Raw genomic sequence first — 27,399 nt, forward strand, 5'->3', positions numbered from 1 at the left:
TTACAATCAGTAGCAGAGGGAGATGGAGGTCTCCTCTGAAGTGAGAAGTTCGAGATCGTACTTCTTGTCGTCCAAGTGAAGACGATGCAGGTAAACTGAAGGTGACGCTCCCACTCGCGGGTTTACCTCGTAAGCTGTTTACTTGAAAGCCTGATGGCGTCTGGTCTGAACACCCAGGTGTATGTGATACTTTCCTCAGTGACGTCATGTGTTCCTAATTCTCTGCTGTAGGTTGTTGGCGCACACGTCATCGTCATGGATATCAAGGCCTGACTGTCGCCGCTACAGACGAGGGTTATATAGAATCATTCGCGAATATTAGTTTAAAGAAAAAGAAAGAGAAGCATCGTTAACTTTAACGCTTCAGTAAATTATGTGGGTTACTTTCTTGAGAGTATTACTTCAAGAGAATAAAAGACAGTTTAGATTCGTTAATGCGAGTTATCAAGCTAATGATATTTGGGTATAATTATTTATTTGAAAAAAAAAAGAAAAAGCAGATTCACTTCTGGTACGTTCTCAGGTACCTATACAACGAGGCAGCTGTGTCATTCCGGGAGAGAACACCCCTCTCATGTAGCAGCACTTGGTCCATGATTCAACGTATCACTTTCATCACATCCAATTTCGTGAGCGTTGTCATATGCCGTAAGCATCGATGGTCTCCGACCTCAGGAGTATTCTATTACCTGCACGATGTCTTGTGTAACAATTGCCTGCACTTGTTGGGGAGACATGATATGATGATGCCATGTCTCGTGAGACGGGTGTCTCTCTTTCTTCTCACCTTATCTGCAGGTGGGTCTCGCTGGGTACGAATATCGCGTTGGTGTCCACAGGAGGCTGGGTGGGTAAGGTCTCTATCACATGGTGGGTGGGTAGGGAGGTGGGGGGCAGGCCGTAATGCCTGTTATCACCGTGCCTGTCCTCAGCTACGATCGTCAGTGGAGTCGTGATAAAAATGGTGAGGAGAGCATCCCCCTCCGCCTCCGTCGACAGTACCGCCTCACCAGGGTACGTCAGGGGTCGTCCACCACGCCCTTTCCCACTTCCCCATTCTCTTCCTCCTCTTCCTCCTCCTCCTCCTCCTCCTCTCTTCCTCTTCATCTTTCAATATATTTACCTCTCTTCCCCTCCCCCTCATCTCCCCCCTTCCTTCCTTCTCGTCCAAGTCTATGGCCATCATTTGGCATGAAGCAGATTACAGGAAATAGTGTGACAGCGGCTTACACAGTCCCTCTGGCGTCTGTTACCAAGGAACCTCAGTGCGAAAGAGTCGTTCGGGGAGCGAACTATGGACTCGCTCACCTGATGCCACCTCCGTTGCCTTTCTCTCGCCTCCTAACTCTCTGAGATACATTTGCTCCTCCCCCTCACCCCACCCAACTCCTTTACTCCCCAAGCTGACATGTAAACATACTGTCAGCTGCTCCATAGACCTAACACCCCAGCAGCCCCGTATACCTCCTAGCACAAGCTGCCCCGTAAAACTCTTCTTCCCCAGCTGCCCCTTAAGAATTCCCAGCCTCCCAGCTGCCCTGTAGTCCTGACCTGAGCCCACGCCTCCACACCAGTTATCGTGAGGCTACAGGTGTGCCTTGCTACACGTCTGATTAACTCAATGGAAGGCAATTGTAGGGTATAATATAGATGCAGACGAGAGGCCACGAGGCAGGGTGTGTGTGTGTGTGTGTGTGTGTGTGTGTTGTGTGTGTAGGATGGCGGGCACTGCGGCCCAGACAGGGGTTCCAGGCGAAGGCAGTTAAGATGGTGGCCGGTGTGCGGGCGTGTGGGCGAGCGCCCGCACCCGTGACTCGTTCCGGCGCCCACACTCTGTAATTACCCGAGATAACGTGCCTGAAATTAGAGGCTCGTCCCGCCTCCCGACTGTATAAATAGACCAAGATTTAACACGGGGGTCGAGGGGGTCGCTGATAATTGAATTTTACGACATAGTTGGACCATGAACCACGGCGAACCACCTCTTAAGGCTCAGCCATGTGTGATGAGCTGCCTTAATTGTGGCTCGCTAATTTCTCGGAGGACGTGAGTCCCCATCTCGTAAGGTCGCTGTTGACGGAGGTGTCACCGTTCTAGGTGGGGACAGCTCCCCTGTGGCTGGAGGTGAACAGGGTAGCGAGGCCGCCGCACCTGTAATTACGCGCTGGCCCGAGACTGTTTCGGGTGTACACAGGGCGCGCTCAGTAGCTGCCAACAACACATCGTCGGGCTAAACCGGACGGAGCCGCCCCGCCACCCACGCTGGTGATACAAGTCCGGGCAACCACGAACACACGGCCACGTACCACCACCACCAGCCACCAGGATCATCCTGCAGACCTCAGGGTGTAGCCCGCGGAGGACGTCTGTACCTACCTACTCCCCCGGTGGTGTTACATGTGGGGATTTCTGCTGTATCATGAGAAGCCGTCAGTACTTGCACCCCGGGGTAGGCACATATGGGGTGGGGTTTTTTTTTTTTTTGCTGTACCGTGATAGCCCGCCTGTATTTGTTCTCCACTCATCCCTGCGGGTTACAGTATGTAGGTCGACCTGCTTGTGCTGCGATTATCTGGAGGTGTGTGTCATGATAATGTGACAGATCCGTGATGATGATATCAGTGCTGACACAGAACAGTTAGTTTATCTTATAGCCTGAGCCAGGTATCCATTTTATCGACCCACGCCTTCGGATGGATGAACAGCTGGATTGACTGTGTACCAATTGCAGTAAAAAAAGGATACGAACCTAGGCGCTCGACCCTGAGTGGCCCGTGAATGCGTCACGGTCAGGAACGCTAACCACTAGCACCAAGGGAGTTCATAAAGCTGCAAAGACAATATTCGTTAGACTTTTTATTCGATGAAATATGAAGTGACAAGTTTCACACAGACAACAAATACACAAAACCCTAGAGAGACGGCCTCACAAACACATGCCAGAAGATCCTAGCTAATGCGTCTTAAAGTTTACTATTCTGATCCTTTACTGAATTACGAAGGCAGTATGAATAATTAGGTGATATAATTTGCATGATATTTCTCATCTAGTTCTTGGCTGTTATGAGTATGTCGTGTAGCAACAAAGATCACACAGTGTATGGGTGTTTTCCCGTCCTCACTGCCACACCCGTGTCTGTTCCACACTCTATAAAGCTTATGTGGAAAAACTGTTGAGTGTGTGTGTGTGTGTGTGTAATAATAATAATAATAATAATAATAATAATAATAATATCAATAATAATAATAATAGTGATAGCAGTAATCATCATAATGATAATAATAATTAAATGATAATCTTAATACTGATAATGATAACAATAATGAACAGTTCATCAAATTTCGGCGGCCGTTCGGCTGAGGCTACACAATCCAGTTCGGATCAAGGTGGTGCCGGATACTCCCACGTATTCGATCAGCACATGAGTGAGGTACATCCACACAGTCAAAGTGGCAGATATACACGAAGTTTTGCAGACTAGATTCTGTGTTTTATTACATGCATTTCTTATGCATATGCCGGGGGGGGAAATGCATGTAGTTTATGCGTTTAGTTATGATTAGTTGAACATTTTAAGCGATGAATAGTTAGGGTAACATAGTAGTTAACATATACAGTTACTGAAATAAAACTAAGCTATTCACTTGCTTTGCTGTCCATTTGTTCATGGATTGTTCATGACGTTCATCAGTGGTAGGTATAGAACTATTCTTACATCTGTCTGTACGAGCACTGGCTGGCACAAGGCGATTGTGGTGACGGACGTAGGAATAAATGCTAGGCTGGGGCGGCGTCGGGAGGGTGGCCGCAGTGTATCGCCGAGCTTCCGTGTTGAGTTGTTGGTGGTGTCGGTGGGAGAGGGTCGACAGGTTCAGCGAGATGAGAGCCTCTCGGGTAGGTGGTATGTGGCGGGCCCAGCATGATTGTGCATGCTCTTGTCTTGCGGTTGGACCATCTGTGTAGCTGTGAGGGTGAAAGACCGGGCTTAGGAGGCTGCTGTGAGCTTCGGCAGAAGGAAGATGGTATAGACATTCCAGAGCTCAGAGGACGGGACGCCGAGTGACCTCACATGCTGAGTGAGGATCGTGCTGGCGTTGATGTACGTCCGTTGTCGTGGGGTTAACACTGGGAGACCAGCTCTTACCCCTAGAACCACCGGCGCTACCTCGCCAAGACTATAAAGCTTGTCACGGACCCTTGACAGTGACAGCCCATTCTTGGATGTGCCATTACGGGCACAGGTGGGGATATGCGTATTCTTTAGGGCAGCCCGTGCGTAACTGCGGTGTGATGGGTTGTTTTACATGGGTGTGTCTGTGTGTCGTGTAAATGGTTAAAAAAAAAAAAAAGTGTTTAAACTCTCTTTTTTTCCCAGGGTTGCTTGATAATCATCGCTGTCTTATGGACTGCTGAGCTGAAGGTCTTGATAAATCAACGCCATCTTATGGGTTGTTGGGCAGAAGGTCTTGATAAATCAACGCCATCTTATGGGTTGTTGAGCTGAAGGTCTTGAAAACCAACACTGTCTGACGGGCTGCTCGGCTGAAGAGCTTGGTAAGCGACGGCGCTGGTGTTGATGACCGCAGTGGGGACGTACATTTGTCGTGGTTGTGTCGTGACGTCGCGAGGGCTCAGTACTTCTCCTTGGTGTCACCTGAAAAAATTGAGGAGTCATTCAGTGTTATTCTTCCCCAAATGGTATGCACGACATCGCTCGTGCTGGCAGAGCAGCTCACTTGGTCGTTGTCCCATCGTGCGCCCCTCATCACGCGGGCCACTCACCTTGCTCACACTGGGGCTGGTGGTCCTTGCTGGATGTGACCTCGTTCCAAGGCTGGACGGTGGTGGGTACCAGGAGGAAGAAGATGATGCAGCCGAACAGGTATATCCCCGAGGCGATCAGGAACACCGTCCGCCAGGCGTTCAGGGATTCCTGATGTGGGGAGGGAGAGGGAGTCAGAGGCCGCGAGGCGAAGGGAGAGTTATGCACAGTTAGGGAAGGTCAGAGGGTCTGGTAGAGTTGTAGGAACACAAAGTCAGCTGTGAGTCAGTGAAGTTAGAATTCATTATAAACATCTCAGACGTAAAGCTAGGATCTTCTCATGACCACAGTGTCTCTTTACAGATTTAAGATAACTGATATTGCAAGATATGACGAAAGATTCACAATGACTGATATTGCAAGATGTGATGAAAGATTCATAATGACTGATATTGCAAGATATGACGAAAGATTCACAATGACTGATATTGCAAGATGTGATGAAAGATTCACAATGACTGATATTGCAAGATGTGATGAAAGATTCACAATGACTGATATTGCAAGATACGATCATTGCTGGTTCGACACAGCAGCATGTTTCTTCCCCACTCCTTCAAAAAAAGATTCGTCATTGTCGATGGCTACATATCAGTACACATCGCTTCTTGTTTGTGTTAAAATTCAAGACCTCATATTTTTTTTTTCCTTTCTTTCTTGGGGTTGAGGTGGAGCGGGGGTAGAGGCCATTCCCTCATGGGGTTTAGTAGATTTGAATAACAAACAAGACCTTGGAAATAGGAAGTGAGGGGCTAGGTTGTATATCATTAAAGTGCCTGGAAACATTTGCTGCTTTCCCTCAATGACGATTCACAAAGAAAGATGGAATTGCAGACGACTCTTAAGAGCAGGAGGACTTGAATGGAACTGAAACTTACGTACTTGGGTAAGTGATCAGAGATACCATTTGTTAGGGGGAAGCCTTTTCAGTCTTGGCGAAAGTGACAAGTGAAGCTCCGTAGGACTCATTGCTGGGGCCACTCTTGTTTCTCGTCCACGCACAAGAGTTCTTAGATTATCAAATCATACCTAAGTATGTCTGCAGATGATGGCAAACTCATGAGTAAAGCTGTGAGCATTCTGAGAGTACAGCATGTTGGAACGAAGCCCATTTCCAATGCAGCATTGATCAGACGAAATGAATTAAAAATTCTCTCCAGCAGGTGAAATGTAATGGAGATGAGAGAGGCTGGGAAGAAACGGACCTCGCTTGTCATATCAGGGGAAACAAATCATAAATTTCTTCAATGTAAAATGGACCTTAGGTTTATCATAACCCTTAACTCATCACCAGGCGGCCGTGTGAAGAAGGCAGACAATATCTTCACCACAGTGAAAGTCACTTACAGATTCGTGGCCCTGGATGTTCAAGGAGATATATGATGCCCAACCTAAGCCAAGATACGCATCGATATATTTTTGTCTATTTTTTTCTAACTTGAGTGAATCTCATAGAGAAGGTGTAATGAAGCTCGTCGAGAAGGGTGTCTGAGTCAAGGGGAATAATTCACTGGGGAAAAGAGGGAGGTCTTCGAGCTGCCCACGTTGGAGGAAAGGCGGATGAAAGTAGATGTGATGGCAGTCTTGCTATCCCAGGAGACAAGATGATGATAACATGGACCAGTACTTGGAAACCATGGGCGACTGTGAAACCAGAGGGGGCGCAGCAAGTGACTGGACATGACACTTGTCAAGGACGTGCGAAAATATTGCTCGAACAAGAGTTGGGGGCGTGGCAATGTAAGCGAAGAGGAAATTGATGATGATACCACTGGGAGATTCATAATTTGTACAACAGACGTATATGGTAAAGAGATGGAGTCTCGAGGATGTAGAGTTTCCTTCCCTGTCTATAGATATAGTTAACACATATATACACACAGCAGTGGCTTCTCAGTCCTTATAGTTAACACATATATACACACAGCAGTGGCTTCTCAGTCCTTACGTTATGACTGATGATGGCGCCGGTAAGGGCTGGAGTTACGAAGCCCGGCACGGTGGCCAAGGTGTTTGTGACGCCCATCAGGGAGCCGGCCAGATTGGGAGCCAGGTCCTGATGGGAGCACATGTACCCGCAGTAGACGGCGCCGTTGAGCCCTACAGCCACGCACAGCACCACCATCGCCAGCAGGGAGTCACAGTTCACGAAGCACATGGCCACCAGCCCCACCATCGGGCCGAGGAAGCCTGCAAAGAGCAGGGTCAGTAGAGATGATAATCATGTCAACACTAACAAACTCTAGTTTCTTGCTGACATGAGCAACTGCGAGAGGCCCATCAAATGGATCTTGGGGTTCAAACCTCAACAAAAGTACTGTTCTAGAAACAAAAGACAACACTTCCTCCTAAACCCAACATACAGACCACCATAGACACCAAACACTTAAGCTATCGTAGACGCAGCGCACTTTCCACCTCAGACGCAGAAGACACCTTCTTAGAGGAAACGTAAGTAGAATGTACGTCACCGAAAGCGCAACTCACCTCCGCTAAAGCAACAGACGCTACCACCCTACACCCAACAGACACACCACCCTACACCCAACAGACACACCATCCTACACCCAACAGACACACCACCCTACACCCAACAGACACACCACCCTACACCCAACAGACACACCACCCTACACCCAACAGATACACCACCCTACACCTAACAGACACACCACCCTACACCTAACAGACACACCACTACACCCCACAGAAGCGTCAGGTCAGCCTCACGGGACAAGTCACCCTTGACACATGAGACAAACCACATGTGACAGGGGCCTGTGATCCCTGCCCCTTCCTCCTGCCGAACTCACCTATTGTCATGGATGTCCTCCTGACAGTGATGATGGCGAGCTTCCCAGAGGTAAGAAGTCTGTCCATGACGTTGCTGTACACAATGCTGAAGATCCACATGACCAGGTACGGCAACGAGGACAGCAACCCGTTCTGCCGGCAGGAAGGAGACCTTTGTATGTGACACGAGGAGTAATAACAAGCAAGAAGCACCGACATGGTTACGGGTGGTTGGTATGCGGGAGGCCAGGAGGTGCTCGCGGTACTGCTGACGCGTACACGAGGAACCAAGAGGTGGTGACATCACTCGCGTCGGGTACACATGCAGTGAGCAGGGGATGACATCACTCCTGGCAGGTAAGAAGCGTTGACATCGTTACCAGAAGGTGTGAACATGAACTGCCAGGAGGTGTTGATGTCACGCCAGACAGACGTGTTGGGTTAACCACTAGATGGTGACAGGGATTTTCAACCCCGGGGGTATTTACGTCACCAGTGGCAGGTGTGTAGACACCCAAGGGATACTATTATCATCTTTAACCGATGTGTGATCTGTCAAGAGGTGGCGAGGTCACCCCTAGCTCTTACGTGAGCAACCAGGGGATGATGATTGCTCAGTTCACAGATACAGGATCCACCAGCAGATGTTCACATCATTAGCAGCCGAAATGTCAGGAACCAGGAGGATTCTGACAGTACTATCTACCAATGCTTGGCCCGCCGATGCATGTGATCTTCTAAAAGGTGCCAGCATCAATGTTGTTAGGGATATAAGTTGCCCACATTCGACGTTATGCACAAGCCATATATGAAACCCGTCAGAGGTAATGAACATGTAGGATATAAGAGAGATTAAAAGGAAGTATAAATGAAATAACGACAGGATAGAGTAGAGGGAATGATATTAGAAGGGATCAATACAAGAGACAGAGGTAGGAAAGTGATGAAAGGGATTAATACAAGAGACAGTGGTAGGAAAGTGATGAGGGACGTGAGTACGAAACACAGAGGATCAAGAGGAGACAACGACTCCACGAATAGAAAACGCGAAAGACCAGGAGGAATTAAGGACAGTAACTGTGGAAGATAAACCTGAAAACGGAAGAAAGAAGAAAGTGAACTCTTTACATGGGTCCAACGGGAAGTAATGTAGTTTCTGTAGACAGATGCATGGAATCAAATGGACCTTGAATGATGTATGCGGGAAAGCAACTGGAAAGAACAAATGTCATGAGTGAGGAAGTGAGGACGCCCAAAGAGGCAGTCACATGAGAGTTGGTGTACCAGACGAGGGCTACTATAACAAACGTTACCAAGGATAACATAGCGCCGGGTCAGAGCTGATAACATAGACTGTAAGAATGGATCATTTTAATCGGGTCCCACCTACTAGTGACGATACCACGATTACGTAACCCCACAATACAGGTTCCATAAATAGGGTCCAAGGACTGCGTAATGATAGTAAACAATGGGGTTTATATCATCCATGGGTGATGATTACTAATATTTCTAATCTCTTATAATCACACAATAGCTGACTATACATTACTTACCTCCTCTATATCTAGGTTAAATCCCCTTGAATTCACCGGTTCGACTCCAGTGGGTATGATGGCCTGTCCTTTGACCCTGACCCAGTGAGGGTCAAAAGTCACACCATCATGGCCCAGTGTAGAGGACCATCATGCTCTAGAGATGAGGGAAATGTAATCTACAATATCGAACTTGACAACAGAAAAATGGGTTAAGTTCGTCCGAGCAAGGTGAATCGCCCTCCTCCTCCTCCCACGTCATGGATCACTTCGTCTCCTCCTCCTAACAGTACCTATACCTCCTGACTCCAATAGAAAAGAAACTCGCGCTATATCTTTTATTGGATTAAGTTAAAGAACATGTTCAGATACTGTAGCTGAATCTCTGCTTGAAACGGGTTACATCATATAACCTTCACTTATCATAATAATTTCTTTTTTCTGTGATTTGCAAAGGCCTACATTTTGTTGAACTGATGTTATTGCAAGACGTTAGTCAACAATGAATTCTGTGGGCAGTCATCCTCTCTCGCCGCCTTTGTGAACAGAAACAGACATCAGTGCTGTCTACAGTCAGAGACCAATGGTAGCTTTTTAGAAATTATGTAGGACCTTACCACAGTGAATACCGAGAACCCGTTTATTGACATGTACAATTTTCTCACGAGTATTTGTAGCGCCATCTACCCACAGAACATGGAACATGCGTCATTTACGGTAAACCTGCTTCTAGTGTATTTACTTCACGGATGACCATGAATCACTCCTACTCTGGTACGTTCAAATCCTTCATTTTACATGCTAAATCCCTTTTAAAACTTTTGAGGCTAACTTAGAACCCGTTTCAAGCAGTTCAGATCTTGATGTGACACCCACCCTCTTCATGTTGAAGTGCTGGATGTTCTTGAAGTAGGTGGGGAGCTCGGTGAGCAGCGTGTAGAACCCCCAGTTGTTGCTTAAGTGGACAAAGGAGAGGGCCACCACCGGAACCGAAAACGCCGCCCTCAACGGCAAAGGCACCGGCTGCCGCGTCAGACAGGAATATTTCTTAACATTCATATGGACAGACAAGCGTGACAGAATTACGGTAAAGGTGTACCTGTGTCTGTAATTTGTTTCACAGTGACCGTGAAGATGAAGAATTCCTTAACTTTTAAAGTTGCGTGTTATTATGTGATAAAATAAGATAAATCTAAAGTGATTACAAGATAACATGCAGTCGTAAACTTGGTTCACAGCTATTTTTCTTTATACAGAATGAGTAACTTGAGTGTGAGTTCATGTGATGAAATGTATTCTTTGTCTCAATCATAAGAGAATAACTGTACATGATTATATGATAACTTATAAAACATGGAATACTATGATAGACTTTACAGTCATTTTATGTGTTTCTTTTTTATCACTTTGAATGAAGTTATAGTCTCCCTAAAAATCCTCAGTTTTCATACAGTCTTCAAGTTAAAAAAGAAAATGATAAATTATATGGGTAACTTGTTCATAGTGGTGGTTTCAACCATACCTTGCTTCGATTATTGCCTCTTTGCTGTATAATATAATCTTTCTCCTCTTGAGAGATTCTTGGATGAACATCTGGGTGATCGAACACTAAGGTGAACCAAGCCACGCTCCACAAGATTCCCAAGCCACCAAATACGTAGAATGCAGACGGCCAACCCCCGAGGAAATCAGAGTCGCAGAGGTACCCGGTCAGAGAAAGCGTTATCACCGTTCCAAACTGTACGCCTGAAAATAAGAAATCTGTTGGTTAAACGAATTTCTAGATAACATGATCGTCAGGTGTCTAGATTAAGATGCTTCCTATCAAGTGCACCTGCATATTTAAGAAACTGTTAGATACATTCTTACCGTATGGGTATGTGTTATATTATCAACTAATTGGGTATACCAGATATCAACACAGAATAGATGGAGATTTTATATTACTGGTGCCCACCTCTTAGCCTTGTGTGTGTGTGTGTGTGTGTGTGTGTGTGTGTGTGTGTGTGTGTGTGTGTGTGTGTGTGTGTGTGTGTGTGTGTGTGTGTGTGTGTGGTTTTGTGGCCATCAGGATATCTTTTACGATAAGCAGAAACGCTGTGACGGGGGCTTGCATTTCCACGCCCCCGTTAACTTCATTAGAGTGAACAGTAAACATCTAAGGGGAACAGAAATCAAAATGCATGGATAACCCTGCGACCTCTTCTGTGATGCGTCGCCGTCATAACATTGCGGCTCTTTCAGCACACGTCTACTTCAACGGGACGTTGACTGTGTACTGTCGTGTACAATGCCAGTTGGAAGACTATAGAGGAAGGCTTCGACATCCAGCGGCACTCGATGAGATCAGACATTTCACTTTTACAACACGACCCTTCTGTACAGATTCTGTGTTCCGTATTCGAGGACTCTGTGCCGGAGATGACTATGAAACCCAAGATTTATACGGAAGGTGATGTTACACGGAGTGCCATGGTGTACTCCCTGCATTCATGTTCCTTGGTAATTCACTGTAATCTAAATACGACTTAGCGTAAGGAAACGTGCCTAAGAAATAGGAGGAGGAGAAGTGGATTACAAACATAGAATCTCATTATTAGAATTTGATTACGTATTTGAGCTTTCTTTTTTTTTTTTTTCTTTTAGAAGAGTAACAAAACTAAATATCTTCAGCCATATCCAGCGTCACCTACAAGCTAAGTTAGGATCAGCTGAGTAGTTAAGTGAGGAACGGAGCCAGTAAGCTGTGTGTGGCAGTACTGGCGGCTACCTACCACAGTACACCAGCGAGGAGAACTTGGCCCTCTCCATAGGAGGGATCCACGTCGCCAGCAGGAAGCTCATGGCGGGGAAGGTCACGCCCTTAGGGATAAAGAAAAATGTTTAGTACATAAAAATGCTGATATCAAGGAACAGCTTGATCGTGATGTGAAAAATTAATCCCTGTCATTTCCATTACACCTTCTCCAGCCGCCACTCGAGTGGCTGAAGTAGGCAGACCCTCCTCCACTCACTACCACCTCAAGAGACCCGTCTGTGTGTTCGCCTCATCAGCGTGTCTGCTCTTGAGTCAGCGATTCAGGCAGCCGCCCCTGAGTTAACCCAACCCTTGATCCTCTTCCACTTGGCGAGTCCAGTTCGGATTTTTTTCTAAATGAGTGAAGACCAGAATCTGCGTGACACATTGCTTTCATATTGCTCCCATGTTATGGCTAGAAAATATTTTTGGGTTAGGAAGATTGGAAGACTTCATATTGGGCTATAGCAACAGGAAATCCGCATTTACCTTTGAACTAATCATGTGACTTTCTTTTTAAGGCCGCCTTGTCATCCCCAGCCCCACACCACACCCCATCCTGTTTGTTCTGCTGTACCTGGTGTGATAATATCATAGATGATACAACCCCCTGATCCCCTTTCATGGGATTCATGCAGCTTCAAGGCTGCTTCATTCCATGCAGGAGCAAAAGAAAATGATGGACTGAATTTGGATCAATCTAGAGGGATAGATGAACAGTTGGGGTTGGCCGTGAACCGTCCAACCCTGTCCGCGGCTCGAACGCGGGTCCATTTGACTCGTGAGCCGCAACACCAACCATTACATTCTATGATCGATAAAGATTTTGAAAACTCCATCTATAGAATTAGCATTTGGAATATACTTTCAAATTAAAAAGAAAAGTATTATTGATCATAAGACTCGAATAATTGATCCCTAGACTCCGTTTATCTCTCTGATAATCCTATAATTATCTCTCTCGGGATGGATAAGTGTCTCAAAACCAGAAAAGCTTAACGTGAAAGATCCTCCCACACCTCGGTCAGTCCTTCTAGAACTCTGACGGCGATGAAGAGTTCGGTGGAGGCCCTGGCGCACAGGGGCGAGAGTATGGTGAGGATGGCGGTGAGGAAGATGCCCATCCCGAACACCATCTTGCCACCGAAGTACTCGGCCGCCCGCCCGCCTAGAAGGTTGGTGAAAATGTAACCGTAGAAGAAGGAGCCCAGGATCTGTCCCTGCACTTTTGTGTCCCAGTCGAACTCGCCCTCCTGCAGGATAGAGAACCATCACCATCGACATGCTTGGGTAGGATAGATATCATCAGCTGGTCAAGTACATTTTCCTATAAGACATTGAGGACCAAATTCTTACAGTTAATCGTATTTTTTTTTTCTTCTCTTTTCTTTTCAAAAGCTTTTGTGTTTGGGAAACATTTTTGATAGTGTCCAGTATTACATTCATCTTCTTCCTGTTTTATGAGTTGTTGTGAAACATCATTAAAAAACGGGTTATTGATATACGTGCATCGTGTGTGTGTGTGTGTGTGTCTGTGTGTGTGTGTGTGTGTGTGTGTGTGTGTGTGTGTGTGTGTGTGTGTGTGTGTGTGTGTTTATATGAAGTAAAAGCGACCGAAACCGGAAACAATCTAGTTTTTCCGAGAACGGCATTTTAATTTTACCTTTTTTTTTTTGTCTCTCCCGAAAGGGGATACACACATTAATGTCTTTTCTTTATATTTGTGTTTCGATTATCTTATTTCCAACAATCAGCACTTTTCACCTGAGACAGTTAAGGTGCACCTCACCTAACGGTTTGGTCATCTGACCTGACCTCTGGGTGAAAATACATGCCAATAGAAGGTAAAAAACCCGTATTCAACACTGTACTCATTAACATATAGGGCTAAAACATGGACATTAATCACCAGTGATATAAGTAGATCGACAGCAGCGGAAATTAAGGCAATAAGAGTCTTCCAGCTCAGAAAAGAGCTTGACAGAATACGAAATGAGGTAAACAGGTCCTGTGATGATGGTGATAGTGAGAATGGTGTGATGACGGGGATAATGAAAGCTGAGGTTTTGAAACAGCCACGACGGCTTTTGATGAGGAGGAAGGAGAAGGGTTAAAAGGAAGAAGCAGAGAGGTGTTGCATCCTGGCACCTCCTCTCACCTCGTTCCCGCTGTTCTCGAAGTCGAAGTCATCGGGGTAGGGACACACGTTGGAGTCGGAGGAGTTGGTGCTGTTGACGACGTCCGACCCGACCATGGCCACTATAGCCACGGAGAGGTTGACCCGCATGGCGTACACCGCCGCGAAACCCAGGGAACCCAGGACGCCCAGGGTATGACGTCCTCCCCAACACTCCTTCGGCCCTGGGAGTAAGGAGAGGGTGATCAAGGAAGAGGAAGAATACCGCCGGGATGGAAGGGAGGACATTACGAGATGGAGAAAGAAAAAAAAGGGGGGGGGATTTCCCAGCTGAGAGGGAGGAAGATTCGTAAGTTAAGTGGAAAATTGTGGGAGTAGCATGATGGAGTGTGTAAGGTTATGATGGCAGTGTTGGGGAGTCTTTTTTTTTTTTTTTTTTTTTTACTACAGATGGAACCTTGCTTGACGTTAGGGGGGGTAGAGGCATGCTGGGGGTGGCTGCTGGAATGGAGATCAAGTTCGTTTACCGATTCTGCTGATCTTCATCTTTTCCCTAGTACCAAACAGCCATATAATGTTTACTATACTATCAGGAAAAATCTTCTGTTATGCGAAAATTGACTACGTGAAAGCGATCACTGGTAACGCTTGGCAATTTTTTGATTCTATGAGAAGAAAGTCACTTTGTCCACGAATGGCAAGCAGAACATACGGTACACATCTCTTACTCTGCGTGTCATCACGCTGCACGAGAGTCACACTGGATCCTTCCAAAGACGAGACTTGATCGTCCCCCAGCGACACCTTCGTGAATTCGTCATGTATTCCAAAAGATCCGTCCCTCCCCACCTCTCCTGCAGCTGGGCTTGGGGGCTTCTTATTTTCAGCATCGTGCACAGATGGCTCGAAAGACCCCGAGAACTTGGACATGGTGCAGGCAGGTGTGTGGCATGGAGAGTTCGCCCCAAGTTTAGGCCTATGTCGTAAAATCTGGAAAGGAAAAGTAGTTTCCACTGAAATAGCATAGGGAGCAGCAGGGCGGTACGAATGGCCTTGTCATGTTGTTAAGAGGAGTTAACTCAATACACAGAGAGAGAGAGAGAGAGAGAGAGAGAGAGAGAGAGAGAGAGAGAGAGAGAGAGAGAGAGAGAGAGAGAGAGAGAGGGAGAGAGAGAGAGAGAGTAGGGCAATAAAGTCGGTACCATGATTTACAGAGCTGAGTTATAGAGGAAGATAAACAGGCCTTAAATATGTCTGTCTATAAAGGGTGACCCGATCAGAGCCTCAGGGGTTTTGTGAATATGGCAAGTGATCGTTCCGTCGAAAGATGCAAGGCATAACATGCGTATGCCAGCATGACATTAAGCAAAACATTTTCTTTTTTTCTTAAGAAAGGATGTCAAGCAGTACTTTTAGAGTATAAGCGTCGTGAATTGATGAAATAGAACGAATGGTGACATTGTACATGTGGACTGCAAAGACACAACTGCATACAGAAGATTGAACACTTTCGTGCCAGACGAGTTCAAAAGATGGGACCCCACGAGTGTAAAACTCCCCTCCTGTACAGTACGAATGGGTAATTACACAAACTCATCTCTTGTGCCATTGCTTTTATCTCCATTTTCGTGAATTCCTCTCCAGCGGCCTCAAAGCACGATAGAAATACGTATTCTGTCATGGCTTCGACCTCCTGTTGTCAGTTGATTGGACTAGATCACCGATATATCCACTGTTGCCAAGCATTGTTGCAAGATACTCGTGAAAAAAAGATGCATACACTCAGGAAACGATGAATCTGACTGGTAGTTAAAAACGATTATTTAATGTTTGGTGGACATGGTTGACACATTCCATCTCTCAACCTCGGCTCACCTCTCCCCATCTTCTTGACCTTACAGTATTTAAAGGCTCACCCCTTCCTCCCATCAGCACGCTTATGCCTTCAGCCTGTCTTCCTGACCTCACTGGCTCGCTAGGATCGCCTGTCCTCCTTTCCATCCTCATTTGTCCCTCCTAACCTAATTCTGACATCGCATCATCATCCTGACTTCACTGCCTCTCTGGCATCAACCCTTATAATCAATATATTCACCTAATTGGCTACACTTTGTTATCTTAACTTCCCGTTTTCTAAATTCATACTCACCCTGACTCTCGACTTTTCACCTTACTACTTTGTAGCACTCTTCTTGTCTTTCTAGAAAATCCACCTCGTCAGATCATCACCCATTTTGATATTACTATGTTTCTACAGTTTGTTCTTGTAGTAAATCACATACACACATGAAGCACTAATATGAGTAGACTTGTTGGGGAAAATAAACACAGAAGCTTCAAAGCTTTCGACTACATTTCAAGTCATTTTCAAGAATTGATCCCCTGAAAAATGGCTTGAAATGTAGTCGAAAACTTGGAGTTTGTGATTACTTTTCCAGCGAGTTTACTTCTCCCTTTTGGTTGAGCATCCTCTGAGGACACCAGTCTTCTTCGCTACTGATGATTAATGCAGTGATAGAGCAATCGTAATCTTTGATATCATGTTGCTCTTGACACCAACTCGTTTAAGGGATGTCACCTCAAAAATACTAAGTTTGTATTACATGGCAGCAGCTCACACGACCAGCGAAGCGACTCGTCGTCGGCTCAGGAATCATCTCAGGGAAAATATAGCGATAAAAAACATAATTTCCCATTTGAAATGTATTCCACATATTTACTTTATATTCTTAAGTGAAATTCTGGTGTTCATACGGATTAGTGAACAATGGAAAAATAGGGCCAGAAAGTAATAAAAATTTATTATTTTGAGAATCAAGTTTTCGAGAAAGATGGTCGATGTATTAGTTATGTTTGAAAGTTTCTTCTCATTAAAAGAAAAAAGTCACCCGTGAACTCCAGTAAGTGTTATATCTAAGAATAAAAAACAACGTTCAACAATCAGACCTAATGATAATCACGAACCTAGACTGTGGATAGTGATGGCGCGGACTGATACGGCTAGAGTACTAGGCTGGCCTTGGTAAAGCTGAGAGATGGGAGGGTACTTTTTGATTAGGGGGTCCCCATTTGCTGGGCTAGGTTATGGCACAGGTACGAGATAAGATGAGCAATATTCAGTTTATTGAAAAAAAAAAAAAAAAAAAAAAGGTTGGGGGTTGTAATTTGGAAACCCACTTTTTTTCCACATTTCATACGATACGGTACAGAATATAATATATATATATATATATATATATATATATATATATTCCTATGAGTCCACATAAAGCACACTTGGGAACTTACTGTGTTTCATTTCCTTGTGAACAAAAAAGGAATATATATATATATATATATATATATATATATATATATATATATATATATATATATATATATATATATATATATATATTCATACTAATCGCCATTTCCCGCGTTAGCTAGGTAGCGTTAAGAACAGAGGATTGAGCCTTTGAGGGAAATCCTCACTTGGCTCCCTTCCCTGTACCTTCTTTTGGAAAATCAAAAACGAGAGGGGAGGATTTCCAGCCTCCCGCTCCCTCCCCTTTTAGTCGCCTTCTTCGACACACAGGGAATACGTGGGATGTATTCTTTCTCCCCTATCCCCAGGGATATTTTCCAAAAGAGGGAACAGAGAATTGCGCCAGGTGAGGGTATTCCCTCAAAGGCCCAGTCCTCTGTTCTTAACGCTACCTCGCTAATGCGGGAAATGGCGAATAGTTTGAAAAAAGAAAAAGAAATATATATATATATATATATATATATATATATATATATATATATATATATATATATATATCACCATAATATTAACTACGGAGAGAAAGATAATACTAAATGCATCTTCAGCACACCCTCTTCTATAAGCCTAATTTCACCACACCGTCGACAGCACTGTCAAGGGTGAATAGGGATGTGGTGCAAGCTTTGCAGGTCAGGAACGCGTATTTTCACGATGTCAGTGTTATGGTTCTGACTGTTGGGAAGGAAGATTGAGAAGATAAACAAAAATGACATACTTCTTTCCAGTCGAGGAGACTAAAGATAACTGAAGAATAACTATGTTTCTCTCCTTTTGAAGGAGAGACAAAATAAAAAGGAGAAAATTAGCAAAAAACACCATGTCCTTTTTCTTACGAAAAACGCATAGTAATGAAACATTCCTCGATTGAAATTGTAGTTCTTGATAATACATATATTTGAAAAGAACAAGCTAAGTTGGTACGGCCATGTATAAAGAATGGAAGGCACTTCATAGTTCTACAATTATTTGAGTTGGACCCGTAAGCGAAGATATCCAGAAGGACATATAAGAAATATGACGATGAGGCTGCGACAGGTTTGGTTATTAAAAGAAATGCATTGGAGATTCGCGTCATGCGCGTGCGAGTGCGCTTCAAAAGGTTAACTGATATTCATGTGATCGAACCTTTTGCTATTCTGCATATCATAAGGTCTTTGCAAGACCGCCGATTAATAATGGCATTTTGTATTTGAAATATATTGTACACTATATACTCACCCCTATGTCTAAGTTGAAAACTATAGTGCCTTTCTTCATATGTAGACACACGTCACCTTTAGACATGGAGTGCTGTCGTTAGAGAAAAGTTCGCTTCCGAAGGCACTTCGAATTCCATAGGCCTAGTAAAGGTGCCGACCGAACGAGTGGATCTCTAAACATATTTCACCACCTCAAGAAAATTCTTCCTAACTCCCAACACCGAACAGCAAAATTGAGGAGTATTTGCTCCCATAGGAAAAGTATGGTTTGCTTAAACTCACTGGGTATTGCGTGGCTACACAGAAAGTCCTTCCCAGGCGGATGTCAAACGTAAATAACCAGGCCGAACGATAGATTGCTGACGGACGGGTCAGTGCTGTCAGAGCGTACAAGCTCGCTTCTTAGATTATCAGTAGATATGAGTTTGATATAATCATTGGAAAAGTAGTACTTTTTGTCGAAAGTAACCGGGTCATTATCACTCCAACCACAAAGTGTTAAATGATACTTGAGTAATGATGATGGTGCATCCAGATTATCACTTTATATAATCACGTTAGCCCTACATGGTTAGAGGGACATTCACTCCACGGCCTGCTCCCTAGTTGCTCTTTTTTGGGGGGGAATTCGTCGACCTGAAGGTGCTGCTCGTGCTTTCAAGGTGCAGCTTGAGAATGATGTGTGGTAAGGCCACTTGTGTCATCGTGTCAATCAGCTTCCGTGGTCGCTGCAAGTGGCCAGTGAGCTGACCGTTAGAGAAACAATTTTCCTGCTACTAACCTCTTCACCGTTCGTTCGAATCTTTGCTGATACGGTTTATGCACTTGAAAGGTTATTCTCCGGAGTTTCCCCCTCTCCTGAGGCATTTGTATTCCGCCTCTCTCTCTCTCTCTCTCTCTCTCTCTCTCTCTCTCTCTCTCTCTCTCTCTCTCTCTCTCTCTCTCTCTCTGCCGGTAAACATGTCTCCTTCCACGTTATTGTTCGTTCTGCTCTGCTTCGTCGGCAAGATTAATATATGAGGAACAGTAAACTCGGACGGTAACCGTGAAATACATGTTCCTCTTTAACGTTCAGCTGCCCGCTATTATGATCGCTCTGGGTCAGGAGCAAGCCCAAGGTGCCTGGCCTTCTCCTAGTGATAGTGTAGTCTTGGAGTTGGTTCATCTTCAATGACTCCCCCAAATCACGACGTTAGACTATCGAGGCAGACGATGTTCGGTCAGCTTGTCACCTACGTGACCCCCGCCCCCCCCAACCAGATAAACTGTACCACTCAGCCTTGAGCAGTGTTTACCTCAGAATATTCGTGGGACACGTTTGATATACCTCTGCTGGAGCTCAACATATCTTGTTTGATTACATACCAGGATGCTTGGCATGAACTTACCTTTTCTGTCGTAGAATTATTATATTTTTTATCGTGATGTGATTTATTCTTATTCAATGACGTAATACCAAAAATAGATTTAAATGTGTTGTTCTCTTTCACGAACAAAGTTAATGAGATAGAGAATATGAATAATGTATGGAAAGAATTCATGGAGAATCATAGTATCTGGTTGGAGTAGAATCATTGTGTCTGTATTTTTTTTTTTTTCTTGTAAGGGTCAAGCCTTTTCCGAGACTTTAAAGAAGAAAATAGAGGAAAGAGAACAGTAACGGTGAAGTGTATTTTAGAAGGAATGTAAGCGAGTGCCGAAGCTCGAATGCGTTCTTCGTAATTGTTTCGATGCAGACTTCGATGTAGCAGTGTTATCATACGAAGTGACTACGTGTTGTGCCAGTTGTGCGGAGGGGACGTCCAGATAGGCAAGGCCTTACATGTATCACCACTGTGGGGGAAGAGTCAAGCCAGGCGAGGACCTGCATGTATCACCACTGTGGGGGAAGAGTCAAGAGGCGAGGACGTACATGTATCACCACTGTGGGGGAAGAGTCAGAAGGCGAGGACCTACATGTATCACCACTGTGGGGGAAGAGTCAAGCCAGGCGAGGACCTACATGTATCACCACTGTGGGGGAAGAGTCCAGCAAGGCGAGGACCTACATGTATCACCACTGTTGGGGAAGAGTCCAGCCAGGCGAGGACCTACATGTATCACCACTGTTGGGGAAGAGTCCAGCCAGACGAGGACCTACATGTATCACCACTGTTGGGGAAGAGTCCAGCCAGGCGAGGACCTACATGTATCACCACTGTTGGGGAAGAATCCAGCCAGACGAGGACCTACATGTATCACCACTGTGGGGGAAGAGTCCAGCCAGGCGAGGACCTACATGTATCACCACTGTGGGGGAAGAGTCCAGCCAGGCGAGGACCTGCATGTATCACCACTGTTGGGGAAGAGTCCAGCCAGGCGAGGACCTACATGTATCACCACTGTGGGGGAAGAGTCCAGCCAGGCGAGGACCTACATGTATCACCACTGTGGGGGAAGAGTCCAACCAGGCGAGGACCTACATGTATCACCACTGTGGGGGAAGAGTCCAGCCAGGCGAGGACCTACATGTATCACCACTGTGGGGGAAGAGTCCAGCCAGGCGAGGACCTACATGTATCACCACTGTTGGGGAAGAGTCCAGCCAGACGAGGACCTACATGTATCACCACTGTGGGGGAAGAGTCCAGCCAGGCGAGGACCTACATGTATCACCACTGTGGGGGAAGAGTCCAGCCAGGCGAGGACCTGCATGTATCACCACTGTTGGGGAAGAGTCCAGCCAGGCGAGGACCTACATGTATCACCACTGTTGGGGAAGAGTCCAACCAGGCGAGGACCTACATGTATCACCACTGTGGGGGAAGGAGTCCAGCCAGGCAAGTCACTGAATTTGTCACCTTTATAGTCTTCGATGTTAGTATGTCATCTGGCCTTCACTTCTGACCATATCTCATAGGGGAATACTTTGTCACAGCCGCAAAGGGCGAAGTGAGGTGTGGTCCCTATTGACTGGTGGAAAGACGAGTACAAGGAACTTTGCATGTCAGACATGCAGTCGTCCAAGCTATCATTAGCGGAATCTGTGTGTACTCGCAGGTGTTCCAGAATCTTTCGGTTTAGCCTTTCAGCCAGGCCATCGGAGGCTGGGAGGGTGATAGGCTACGATGTTACATTTCCTTATGTGATATAATTCACGGAGTTCAGGCAAAGGCGTGTTATTAAACTCGCCTTCATTGTTTGTAACTAGGTATTTTGGTGCGTCATGTCTATTTAGAACGCGCTCTTTGGAAGCTGTAGCCACAGTCCTCGCTGTTTTCTCCGGAACAGAGACGAGTTCACAGTATTGAGTGAATGCATCTATAATAAATAGATACATATCTATTGGGACACCGGTGAGTGGTGTATAATCCATTTAGAATATCCATACTCACTCACACGTTCCCAAGGACTTGGTGCTGGACACTGTAACACTGGAAGATGGAGTATGGGTTTACCTTTACACGCGTTACAAACTTGACAGTTATCTATGTAGGTAGAGACATCACGTACCATGTTAGGCCTGTAGTAATGAAGACGCGTCTGTTTGATACATCTGCCTCTGCCAGGGTGAGGAGCAGACTGAGGAGTGTCATGAATCAATGACTATTTCAGGGATTAAGGACTTAGGGACGACTACTTGCGTCACGGAACGTGAAGGAGTAGCACCCGGAGTTGCGTCCCTCATACAATACATCTTCCTGAACTAAACGTTCCCGAAGAGGAACTGGGGTCTTGACTGTGAGATGAACCGTATTGACCCTTAAGGTAGGCTAGGACTGAAGACCAAAAGGGTGGGGGGGTGAGGGTCTTGGTTCTGTGCTTTGCGAAATTCGTTTTCAATCGTGGGGAAAATAGCAGTGCGGGCTACGTTTCGGGACAGCATCGGCGACATGATTTGGTCTTACCGGGAACATATTTGAACAAGGGTTTCAACTCCTGAACAATCAAATGCCATCTGGCGAACTTGCCGGATGGGTTTTGATGGTGACGTCATACCCATATATATAGTCTTTAAAGTGTTTAAATCCTCATACCACTGCAAGTGCTTGTAGCTCAGTTACACTATAATTGGCTTCTGCCTTGTTTAATGTTCGACTAGCGTACGCTATGGGATGGAGTTTACTTTTAACATCTTGCAAAAGAACGTCACCTAACCCTTTATAACTAGCATCTGTGGTTAGGGTAAAGGGTTTCGCGACACTGGGGAAACAAATAATGGGAGCAATAACTGAACGGTCTTTCAACACCCTCAAACGCTTGTTGCTGCTCATCTTCCCACTGGAATGGGGCATCTTTCTTTAACAAATGGGTGAGAGGACGAGCAATTTGACTAAAATCTTGGACAAATGACCTATAGAACCCTGCCATTCCTATAAATGACTTGATCTCAGTAGGTTTCTTTGGCACAAGGTAATTTACAACTGCCTCAACTCGTCAACTATATGTGTCCCAAATAATGTATTTTTGACTTTAAGAAACTACATTTTGATAACTCGATCTTTACATTGGCCTCTTAGAGTCTTGACAAAACATGCTTAATAGAGATGAGAGGAGACGTGATTATTATATCATCAAGATAGACTAATATCTCACTCACTATGATAGAACGGGAAATAGCGTTCATAAGGCATGAGAAAGTCATGGGGATGCTTTGCAAACCAAACGGCATACAAACAAATTCAGTTGCTTAAGCCTCTGGGGAAGTGGCAGTTTATTGGCCAGGTAAGTCACCACTGATCCACCCTAAGATTGGTGCAAGGAACACTTTAGATTAATCCCTTCCGTCTGAACCGTGTCGGGTTCAGCGAGACAGCGAGATATGTACACCAATCTCATGCAAGCAATCAGTATCTAACTGGAGTTTAAATTGAGTTAGGGTTTCCGAAAGGAGATGTATGGCAATGCGTCAGTACAGCAAAACAGATTTCGTAATGAAAATAAACACTGTCCGTGGACCTTACATCTGAACCCTGAGTAGATTTTTAGTTCGTCCAGTGTCTTAGTGGTGGCTGGAGGTTGTCCTTCGTCAGTACTCACAAGAGGAGGTGAACGAGACTTGTCACTAGAAGGGGCTTTGGTTATCCGGGGATCATCACAAGGTATAGAGATGAGATCTCTCTTGACATTTATCGACCTTTCATGTGGCACGCAAAATATCGCCTCCCTTCTCATAATAGGGTATCTCAGCAACACATATGTCTGGCTTGCGTGTGCCTTTCGACACGAATGGTATTAGAGTGTACCGTTTTCTGACCAAAAATCACAATAAATTTGGGTGCCCCAAATATTTCTACGTGAGTGCCACTAATACCCGATATTGTAGGCAGTGGGATGTTCAACCACTCAACTGTGTCCTCTGGTAGTTGGGAGAGAATCTGTCAGTCAGATTCACTTCTGAACCAGTGTCCAAGAAGAGAGATGAATTTGTCTGTCCAACAATTCCCCAAATAATAGGTATGTCTTTACGTCTTGTAGCAGACAAACTAGAAACAATGATACTAATGATACTTGTGTGTAGGGAAGGGGAAGGTTCGTTATGCTGAGTCTGTAGAAATTACGTGTCCGCGTTGGGAGGCATACTGAAGGATTCCAGCTGGGAAAGCTGTACTGTGTTGTAAGTATTGGCCCCATGGTAAGTATAATACATACTTGGAATGGTAGCGTTCGGAGTGTTCCTACTTTGGGTGTTCCTCTCTATCTGACTCTGAGAATTCCTTTGTGCCCTTGTATCCCTTGGTATGTTCCCTAGATTTCTCGGTGAAGCATGGGTTCCAGTGTGACCAGCCACGCCCCTCAGAGATGCTGAAAGATAGGGAAGGCTCAGTAGAGGGCCCTGAGGTCTCACATGCCCAGGCGCATTACATCAGTGGCACACTAACGATTATCTAACCCAACTTTGTGAGGTTTTTATGTAATCCTCCTCTGTTGTTCCTGAGTGAGGAGGCCCTACCCATAGCCACCCTTAGTTGTAGGAGCACGATAGGTCTCTTCCCAATCAAAAGCCATTAAAATGGAGATCACCTTTCAAGCAGGGGTTGCATGATCAATATGTACCTTCCTAACTTCCCTTCTCAACTCAAGGATAAATTCCTTCGTGGAGGAAGCCATAACGAGGAATTCTACAACAGCATCTAATGACAACCACGCCTGGGCCGCAAGGTTGCCCAGGCACACCGTTAAAGCTCCTAAGTTTTTTTGGGGTTTTTTTCAATAGTAACAATTTTGCCACCACTTATGAGATGCTCTCAGTCCGGAGTCTTCTTAGGCTTACAAATGAAGCTTGTGTTTAAACAAAATATATTCATTTCTAACCTTAACGAAAACAAGAGGTGAGAACACAAGATAGCGTAGACCTTGTGTGTTTCCAACCAAAGCCGGCCGATCACCGACTCTCCTTTATCTCTGAAAATTTTACCCATTTTCTGTATCGCACCAAAAATATCATTTTCGGTTCTTACAAAGTCTGGACCCTGGAAGGGGGAATTTGAAAAAAAATCAATTTACGGGCTGAATCTATCTTGAAGTTCATCTGTCACAGCGTTTGGATAACAACAACTAGATCTTACAGCTATTTCTACATTCTCAAACCAAGTTTAAAGTTGTTCAGAGCCCGTTGGCTAATAATATTGTGTCTACCGGAGACGGAGTGTTGGTACTTCGGAGGGCTGGCCATGTTATTATAGTCAATCACTCCAGATGTAAGGTTATAACGATAAGTCATGAAATATCCACACCCCCAAGTGTGGTGCAGGAAAGGTTCTAAGTTTATCAAGAACTAACACTAGTTAATTTTTACCTTAAAGTTATGATTATCCACAAACTGCCGTTAGTTTATCACACTCAAGGAACACTTGGGAACAATACGTGAGTAGATGTGAGTGGTGAAACATTGGCGAGATAGGACAGCTGGGACGTAATCAGCCGTCTGTCTACCAAGGGACTTCGTCTGCTCTTATGCGAATTATCTTCGATGTCGCATCAGAGTCCTGTCGTCGAGCTACCTCGGAAGACCCGACCGATTACGAGATGTCGTGTCGTCGACCAATGTCCCGTGGTGGAACCCGTGACGTCATATGACATCACAGCGTATGTTGACCAATCCCCAGCGAGGAGCGAGGGCCGTGCGTTCACGCAGCCGCACTAACCTCCGGTGTGTCTCAACCATCCACATTAATAAAGCAGTGTAGTTGGATAAGCTAGTATCCACCCGTGCTGCCTTTATTGGCGGATTGCAGGAAGTCAGGCGTAAGGTCGGAACGAATGTTTTGAAAATACCATAAGGTTTTACACTGACCAGGTGGAGTCGGCTGTTATATGCTGGGAGTTTGTTTGATGTAAACAACGATTTTGGCCGCCCCAATACAATCATTAAGTTGATAGCTGCTTCCTTCGACTGATGGCTATTCATGAGAGAATGATAAATAAATGAATAACGTTATTGTGCTACTAAGTTCCCCCAAATGTTTTTCATTTGTTGCTCTGATTTTTACTGGCTTCTCTACAGAGGTCTGTTCAGAATGACATACAAAACACTGCACTTGTTGAGTAGAGAGAATCGCCAGTCACTAAGGTCCACAAATCGGAGACGCAGTGTTCTTGATAAAGGAATCCTTCACTGTTTATAGAAGGAATCCCGACGCTGCTACCACTATCAACTATATATATTTCTAAACTTAACTAACAAGGGGTGAGAACACAAGTTAGCGAGGAGACGGTGTCTGTCTCCAGTCAAATCCAACCGATCACTGACTCGCACACTTCTCGGTGCCAACCTCTTGCCAGCGGCGGAGTAGGGAGTTCGAAATGTGCCGACACTACCATTCGAACTTTCTGTGGTAACTTCCACTGTTCTTCGACAGTGATTACACAACATATATCACCACTGTGGAGGAGGAGTCCGGCCAGGCGAGGACCTGCGTGTATTACCACTGTGAAAAGAGCCCGGCCAGGGGAGTATGACAACACCTGGTAAATATTTCGCTTCAAGGCCACGAGTTGGCACTATTTGCGCCTCGTTTGGAATGGTCACATTTGCAGGTTTTTCTCTTTAAATTATCTGTATGCCTCCCATCTTGTACAACACTGATCTGTGAATATCTGATATCTTCAATGATTACAAACAGTCTCGAGGGGCTCCAAATGGAATGTTGGTGTTTGTATTTCTTTGTATTCCGACGAACATCTTGTATAATAATCAGGAAACTGACTTGTACAATCAGAAACACTCCCGTTAATTTCAGTTGTTCCTTTCATGTTTCCAGCACTAGTTAGTTGGTTAGCTGTTAGAGCTTTAAACCTATTAACTATTAGGTTCGTTAAAGCCATCAAGTTGATAGCAACCACCACCCAAATAAACTTGAACATGTGTATCAACACTGTGTGCTGATATCATTAAGGCCATATACACTCTCGCTATGTATATGGCCATTCTTCTGTGCCAACATTAGAAATTGAATGAAACTACTGAGTACACACGAAACTTTCACCTTTTCTGTCAGAGGAAGTGGCGAGGAATTCGCCCATTAGTGATGAACATCCGCAGAGCTTCCCTCTGTCCCTGTGGCACCCAACACGTCATGAAGCCTCTCACATCGTATCCACCAGTACCAGAAGACAGAGGAGGTCATCATGTTACAATTGTTCCCTGAAATAAAAGTAAAAAACCCTGAACACACTCTACCTGCCGCGCCTCATCTGACGTACACACTTCACTGCCATGTCTAACCCATCGTGCCTCATCTGCCGTGCCTCACCTGACGTACATACCTCCTCTGCCGTGCCTCACTCATCGTGCTTCATCTGCTGTGCTTCAGTCATCGTACT

The 27,399-nt window shown here is 45.2% G+C and overlaps 1 protein-coding gene across 10 annotated transcripts; it reads right to left on the reverse strand.

Moving 5' to 3' along the window:
* Positions 1 to 2,843: 2,843 nt before the first annotated feature.
* On the reverse strand, positions 2,844 to 27,198 carry LOC139747444 (sialin-like). Of its 10 annotated transcripts, XM_071659793.1 has the most exons (12): positions 26,259 to 26,309; positions 25,871 to 25,976; positions 14,814 to 15,075; positions 14,107 to 14,309; positions 12,968 to 13,201; positions 11,926 to 12,013; positions 10,674 to 10,897; positions 10,028 to 10,174; positions 7,637 to 7,769; positions 6,772 to 7,013; positions 4,784 to 4,934; positions 2,844 to 4,655 (listed from the first exon to the last, which is right to left on the reverse strand). In XM_071659793.1, the coding sequence occupies exons 2-12, from the start codon at positions 25,943 to 25,945 to the stop codon at positions 4,633 to 4,635; spliced, it is 1,782 nt and encodes a 593-aa protein (XP_071515894.1). In that variant the 5' UTR covers positions 25,946 to 25,976; positions 26,259 to 26,309; the 3' UTR covers positions 2,844 to 4,632. The 10 variants fall into 10 exon arrangements, with proteins under 10 accessions (XP_071515894.1, XP_071515899.1, XP_071515902.1 ...); XM_071659798.1 differs by lacking the exons at positions 25,871 to 25,976; positions 26,259 to 26,309 and adding an exon at positions 27,063 to 27,198; XM_071659801.1 differs by lacking the exons at positions 25,871 to 25,976; positions 26,259 to 26,309 and adding an exon at positions 26,503 to 26,551.
* Positions 27,199 to 27,399: the final 201 nt, after the last annotated feature.

The sequence above is a fragment of the Panulirus ornatus genome, chromosome 68 (assembly GCF_036320965.1).
Source record: "Panulirus ornatus isolate Po-2019 chromosome 68, ASM3632096v1, whole genome shotgun sequence".
Taxonomy (NCBI): domain Eukaryota; kingdom Metazoa; phylum Arthropoda; class Malacostraca; order Decapoda; family Palinuridae; genus Panulirus; species Panulirus ornatus.